Here is a 7,309-nt window from a genome sequence, read left to right on the forward strand (position 1 = left end):
ATTTTTTTATATGATTAATTTATATCACCCAGTCCTAACTGGAATCATTGATGGTTCTAGAAGTACTTTCTATGATACCTTTAGCTTATCAACTGCTTGATTATGGCGAGTACTGTTACTTCCAATATGGCTGCTATTTTCCAATTCACTCATTCGCAAATTCTGAGTAATACTAGATAATACAACTTTTATGTTTACAATGCAAATCTATGTACTGACCTTCTTCCACTGCCATCTTTTGAATATGCACTTTAGTACTTTTTATACATTCTGAACTCATAATGTGAATTAAACCTACAACTTGTGTCTCTAAACGGCAGATCAAGGCTCAAAGTTGCGCCGTCAAAGTCATTTCCAACCCACTTCTTGTACTAACAATGAATTTGGGGCCCTACTTTGGAGACTCATCAAATATTTATGGAAATATTTTACATACTTATGAGCTGCAGTCCTTCGGAGCATTAGCGAAGTTTGAAGTAAATTATATTGGCTGTCTTTATGAATGATCTCCCTACTGCTGCCTTACTGTCTCCATATTCCCCTGTGCTCTTTTATCTGCTGCAGCTAATTGCATTGGTTTGTGGGGCTGCTCAAACTTGGAATCGTCTTAGTTCTACCAAGAGTACATTTTAGTAAGCTATTTGGGGTACATTTAAGAACATGCTTTGCTTGCTTTGAGTGTCAAGAGAAGATAAATGCATAGAGATAATGAAAGCATTAATCATAGACGTATTGGTGGTCGTCATGGCGTTCGTAGATCTAGTAGTTTCCGTTTTTTCATCTTGGTGAAGAATTGTCGTGCGCAAAAGCAATGGTGTCAGAATCCTTGTAAAAGTAGGGTCTTAAAACATTAGGTTAAAAATATTCTAGTTATAGTTAGATAGTTGTAGTTGAGCCTAAATCACTGAACATTGCATTCATTCATTTACTGCATTTGCTTTAATCCTCAGCAGCAAAGACCACACTGACTATACATTATTATGGAGTTAGTACTCAACTAGAAATATACTTGGTTTAACTGGCACTTTACGATATTTTAGACAATGGTGTATTTTCTATTTGGGTCTAACATGGATGTCACTGTCTACACTGTGTTGGAAAAGAGTGAAATTACAGATATTCTCCTCAGCTGTCAACAATCTTTGACCCCATCTCACCAAACTTTGTCAGGTTTCAACCAAAATATCTGTCACACACAAGACTATGGCTGCTTATTTTTCCACAGTCAAGTGAACTAAATGGTCTGCAGGGAGACAATGGGAATAGGGAAGAAACCTATACAAATGTCTTTGCAGGTCATTTGCGAAACACTGCAAGAGATAAAAATTCACAACACATGTTTGGATTTGCTATTCCCAGTGGTGGAACATAACAAAGTAAAAGCAGTAAAGTACCGCACCTAAGTATAAATTTTAGATATCTAAATTTTAAAGTGGATATTTTTTACTTCACTACATCTGACAACAAGTATCTGTGCTTTGTACTCCACTACATTTTTGAGCAGGACTGAAAAGTAAAAGTATTTTTTATTATTGTGTGAGACCTGCTGAAAAGGCTGAGAATTTATTGTTCACAGATTTGTAGTTTGAGCAAACAAAAGTATAGACATGCAAACAACTAGGAAAAACAAGTGCCCATTGTTTCTATTCAACAAAAATTGGCACAAATCTGTATCAAAATCAGTACATGTAACCTCAAGTTATATGCAAAATACTTTTTACTCTTTAAGTGCATTTTTAAACTGGTACATTAATATTTTTACAAAAGTAGATTTTTTTCATCTGATACTTTTACTTGAGTATTTCTTTGTTCTGGTAAAAAAAAAGAAAAAAAAAGAAAAAGTACTTCTTCCACCACTGGCTAAACTTATATGCTACCCTATTTGCTATAGGGTAAAAATGTCCAGAATTTGATGTGTCATATAACATATTATTGCTGCAGCTTTCTCTACAGCTTTTATTCATAAAATGTGAGTGTGGCCGAAATAAAATAGTATAAATGAGTCATCCGCCACCTGAATGTCATTGTGCCAGGTCACACACAAAAGATCAAAAGTTACCAACAGTAATTATGATGGTATATTAAAGAATAAAACAATGTACCATGTAAAAAAAAATAAAAAATACAGCACAGTAGGCTGAAAAGCAGAACAAATCTAAACAAAAGCCCTAAACTGCAGTTTAAAGCAAGTAATTAGACAACTTCTTAAGAGTGCAAAATTAAGTAATTTATTTTCTAAAGTGTATTTATTAATAGCATTTGATATGAGATTCACAATACAACTTAAGTCAAAGGTATTATTTGAATGAATTGGTAAATTATAACAAACACTCCAATTACATTTTATTCTGGTGCTAATAGTAAAAATGATTTCTTACATACTTATATACTTTCTATTTATTTATGTTTTAGCCATAGTCCATCATATACGGTCTGTAATTGCATTATTGTTCTGTGCCAAGGTCTGCATCAAAAACTTTGCCATATCTTTGAGCATTTAAGTTCTTATTTTATCTAACAGCTCCCTTGACAACAGTTTACATTGCTTTGTATTCTTTGTATGTCGCCAGACTGCCACAGTAGAGGAGGCACCGTGCTCTTTTTAACCTAGCAGTGATCTCAGCGTTATCCAGATGAAAACGGATTTATTCAAACCACCCATCAACCGGCCCTATAAATAGAGCCAGTAGCAAATCTTTACAGAGAGGGGGGAAAATAAGCTGTGCTCTTAAGCTGATATTAACATGCAGATAGAAAAAATGGCATTCTGAAGCAGCAAGCCCAATGTTTTCTTGTTTATCAGTATGTACAAAGGGGTCAAAATAATAAGGTATTTAACTAGTATTTGTACTGGCCCCAAGCCTGGATAAAAAAAAATTAGGCACTGTGCAACTTTTCTGGAGGAGGGGGCACCACCTGCTTGTTTCTATGGAGATGTTATTGCTTTGCCTGGAAGGTTCCACATAGTATCTTATTAAACTTATCTGTCTCCATTGAGCCAAGCAGATGATGGCACCAAGGCAAGTTACAGGTCAGAAATGTGGAGAGGCAAGCCCACTTACATTAAAGGCACTGTACCATATTTTCACTAAAACAAACTTCTGTTTTTAAGAAACGGTTTACAGAAGTCCTCACTTACTTCACATGACATCCATGATGTGTCAGTGTGGAGTTTTTCCATGATGGTAAAGCAATAGGATGCTTACATGCACTTCCTGATTATCGGACAATAAAATATTATCTAATTTCTGTATTGAGGCAAGACATATGCATTCAACGCAAGGCAATAACATTTCCATGGAGACAACAGGAGGTGGACCCTCCACTAGAAAAATATATAGTGCACTTTTACCTGTATGCAAAGCTAAAATGCAAAGCAGCAGGCACCTCATTGAAAACATTATGGGGTGTACTGTTTGTGCTGTTACTGTGCTTTGAAAAAGACAAATAATGTTGCCTCATGGAGGGCATCTGGTACAAAAATCTAACAGCTAAATGTTAAACCAGTATGCAAATGACTTCTGACAAAGAGGCAGAATCCACTTATCATATGACTTGTGCTAGTTCCAAGATTGAATACATTTGTAATTATAAAGGATATCTGGTTAGAACAAGAAACAAATACAACCCATTTACGCCATAAACTATACTATATATTGGGTTTCATCTGAGAAAAAAATCTGACTGCAACCACAAAATGGGTCAAGCCAAAGTACTGATTCCTTTACAAAAATCTCAAGCTTAAAATTACTTGTGATGTTGAATGCAGGATTAGTTGTAGCCTAATAATAATTTGCACCATAACTGTGGAGCACACTTTTGCTCAAGGCATCTTTGAGCCTGAGGGGTAAATGTTCAAAATAATCTTCTCAGAAAATCAGAACAAGTAACTCTTAAAACAAGTGTATCCAGCTACTACAGCTACTTGTCAAATGGGTCGCAGCATTAAGCCAGCCACATATACGCCCATTCATTTGATTAAAACACTGCCACCTGCTTTCTACGCTATTATTATTATTCGTGTAAAAAGCCACAAGGGAGACCGCCGGAGTAACAGTTTGTGCTATCACCGCCTCTACCCCAAAAATATATAAAGGTTGACTCATTATTTTTGGTTCAGCGTGCCGTGATGAATGCCCCTCCTTTATGTCTCACGGTATTTCACCCTGTATGAAGTACATACGCAGAATTCCTCTGGGCTTTTCCCCTCTGCGCTGTGTATTAAGCAGCCTGGTGTCAAGGAGGGCTGCCTTTGTAATTCCAGCTGCCGTAAGAATGTGAGGTCTACCTAGTGGCACTAATGATCACAATCATTACAGCGTTACTTTATATTTATCATAGGCGTTCACAATTAAAAGATCATTGAGCTGTCAGTGTGCGAACTACAGAGGGTGATAAGGGGTGCGTGTGTGAGGAATATGTGTTTTTCATGTGTGACAATTACCGATGCAGTCACCGATCGAGTCCCATTGTCGACCATAAAGCCATTACCTCATTGTGTTCATTAAAGCTCACTTCCAACCGCAGTCAAACACGTTGCATTGCTCTATTGCAACACCAAGAACCATCTGTGTAATTTTCACCTTGGTGTTTCTGTCATATTAAAGGGATAGTTCATAGACAAATCACATACAATTTGCACAATAATAACATATGTATTGGCTTTCAAGACACCCAAAGCACTTTATACATTACAGTACATCTCATTTTTCACTCTCAGTGGAGGTAAACTCTTGTATTCACAGCTGCCCCAGGGCAGACTGATGGAAGTGAGGCTGCCAATCTGCACCATCAAATAGAATTGACTGAGTTTTCTAATTATCTAACCATGGTAAGGATACTATGTAGGATTTCTACTATCAGTTATTGTTTTTCATTGTGAGACATAGGCCAATATGTCTAACTGTATAAAATGCACGAAAAGGATTAAGACTGGTGCCACTGTGAAGCCTGGGTAAATGGGGGACTATTAGTATGGAAAACAGTCTTGAGTAAGATTATGATGATGCTTCGGTATGTATTCTGCTTTGTTTGTTGGAAATACATGGATGTTTTATGGACAATCTTTGAATGTTTAAATTGCATAAATTATATAAATTTGATGTCAGAGCAAACTGTCTTTGGTTTATCTGTTTACAGCAAAATGTAATTATATTTTTTTTTAAAAGAAAACCCACATAGTTCCTAGCCATTTTTATATTTGTCATGTATCTCATTGCATCATAATAGATACAACAAATGTATCTGAAGGTCAACAATGAACTATCCCTTTAATATGCAAATTCTATATAATACAAATGCAAAAGCACCATAAACAAGTAGTTTGAACCCAAAACAGCTACCTTTGATTTAATCATTTTAAAAATTACAGTTTTAAATAAGGTTTAATACTTTTTTATGAGTTTGAACTACTGTGGTCTTTAGTGCACTCAAAGCCACCCTATGTCTCTACATATGTGTGCTCTTTGTTTCATGGGCCATCACACCTCAAACATGCAATAACAGGGTAAAGAGGGGAGTGACTATAGCGTGCACATTTCAACTTAACATAACATCATATATCTATATAAACTATATTTTATTCTCCTTATCTGAGCTTATCCAATAGAAAGATGACAGAATACTCACCTTCTTTAGTTGGACGCTTCACTTCCGCACTCAGATTGCACACCTGTCCAGCCTGGAGCTGCGGTGCCAGGCAGCCCTCTGTCTGAGCATTTAAAGGTAAAACCACGTTGTTCAGCATTAGCATACTCTCAGATTCTCCATCGCCTAAATGCTGAGGACAAGTGCATTTTGTATACACGATCCCACACGTCTCCACTGTCCCTTTCTCCAACTTGAGGCAGTTTTCCAGCCATGTACAAAGCACCTGACACCCAAACTGGCTCGGACTGGCCTTATTGAACACAAGAAACTCCACAATAGACTTCTCCTCCTCCTCCAGCTTTTGTAGCGTCAATCCGTTGTAATCATAAGGAAATACTCTCCGCAGCTGAACAAAATTCTTGTCGTATAGTAGGAATACATAAATATTCTTTGTATCACATAAGTAGACTATAGACTCGTTGACTCTGAGCAGCTCATTAATCTTCTCCTGTGAGTAGTGGTCAAACTGATAAGAAAGTAAAGAATATTCGGAGCAGCCCAGGTCTTGCTTGTATAATTTCAGGTAGATGCTGTATTTGGTTGGGTCTGGGTTCTCCAACGTCCATGTACAGTTTGTGTAGTTCTTAGGAAACATCTCAGTCACTGAATATGATCCATAAATGACCCCCTTCACCAGAGTGGAACACCAGTAATCTTGGGCACCAGTTAATCCGAACATAACCAGAAGATAGGTGGAAAATATATAAATCAACAGGTTTCGAACAGCCTTCATCCTATGTCATTTGGCCTGTGAGGAGAGACAGAGACGACATGACGTGAGGCTGATGGAAGAACACAATAGTTTAAATATTTCTAATATGTGAATGCTCTGAATGGAAATGAAGGACACATTAACCCCAGCAACATGTCTTTTCTATCACAAGCCACCTTCCTTACTTTGTGCAAACATTGCCACCTTGTGGTCGCTTTTGCGGTTATTTATATATTTATTTGAGATTTTTAGGTGGTGGGTGCAATTATGTGACTCATTTAAACTGTATTTATCGAGTTATATTTTGTAAAGCTACACGGAGTAGTGCCGTCTTGATAATGTGGAATGAAAACATGTTAGATGTGACGCAGGGAAGTTTAGTAATCCGGATGCTCATTTTACGCAGTAAATGACTGTGTTTGAATCAAGCAGCTGTCTGAGAGATTTAGCCAGTTTCCTTCGACGACACTTAAAGCGAATCGCAGACTGAAAAATGTCTTTCTGTGTCCGCCTGGTCACTTTGCCTGTGTCTGTCTCGCTGCGCCTGAATGTGCCATTCGCTCACTATCCACGACCTGCACGTCTCTGAAATTCGGGGCTTGACATATTTGACAATGCAATTTGATAAAGAGCCAGTGTGCGCGTGGATACTGCGTGGATGGCGCGCGCTCCCACACACACGGCGGAGGACTTGGGAGATGGAGCGAATGGGAGAATGCAATGCGATGTCCTGATTGCTTTAATCCTACAGGCAATGCAGCTGTGAGCGGTGTCACAGCAGAGCGTGCGGACGCGGGCGCGCGTGTGCGTGTGTGGCGGCTTGAACTGCATGTGTATGTGCATGTGTGTAGGCGTTGAAGTAGAAGCCAGAGTCCAGACAATAGACATGCACTTAATTCGCACTTGTATTTCCAACTTCTTCCCCTTTTCCAGTCGCCACAGGGGGAT

General features: G+C 38.1%; 1 protein-coding gene across 1 annotated transcript in view; it reads right to left on the reverse strand.

Annotated features, from left to right (window-relative positions):
- The window catches only part of adgrb3 (adhesion G protein-coupled receptor B3), a 114,930-nt gene extending 108,548 nt beyond the window's left edge, over positions 1–6,382 (reverse strand). The window contains exon 1 of the mRNA XM_020921426.2: positions 5,629–6,382. Coding sequence (XP_020777085.1) covers positions 5,629–6,382 — 754 coding nt within the window. The remainder of the gene's footprint in view (positions 1–5,628) is intronic.
- Positions 6,383–7,309: the final 927 nt, after the last annotated feature.

This window comes from Boleophthalmus pectinirostris, unplaced genomic scaffold (assembly GCF_026225935.1).
Source record: "Boleophthalmus pectinirostris isolate CB_2022bp ecotype Guang Dong unplaced genomic scaffold, ASM2622593v1 HiC_scaffold_5, whole genome shotgun sequence".
Lineage (NCBI taxonomy): Eukaryota > Metazoa > Chordata > Actinopteri > Gobiiformes > Gobiidae > Boleophthalmus > Boleophthalmus pectinirostris.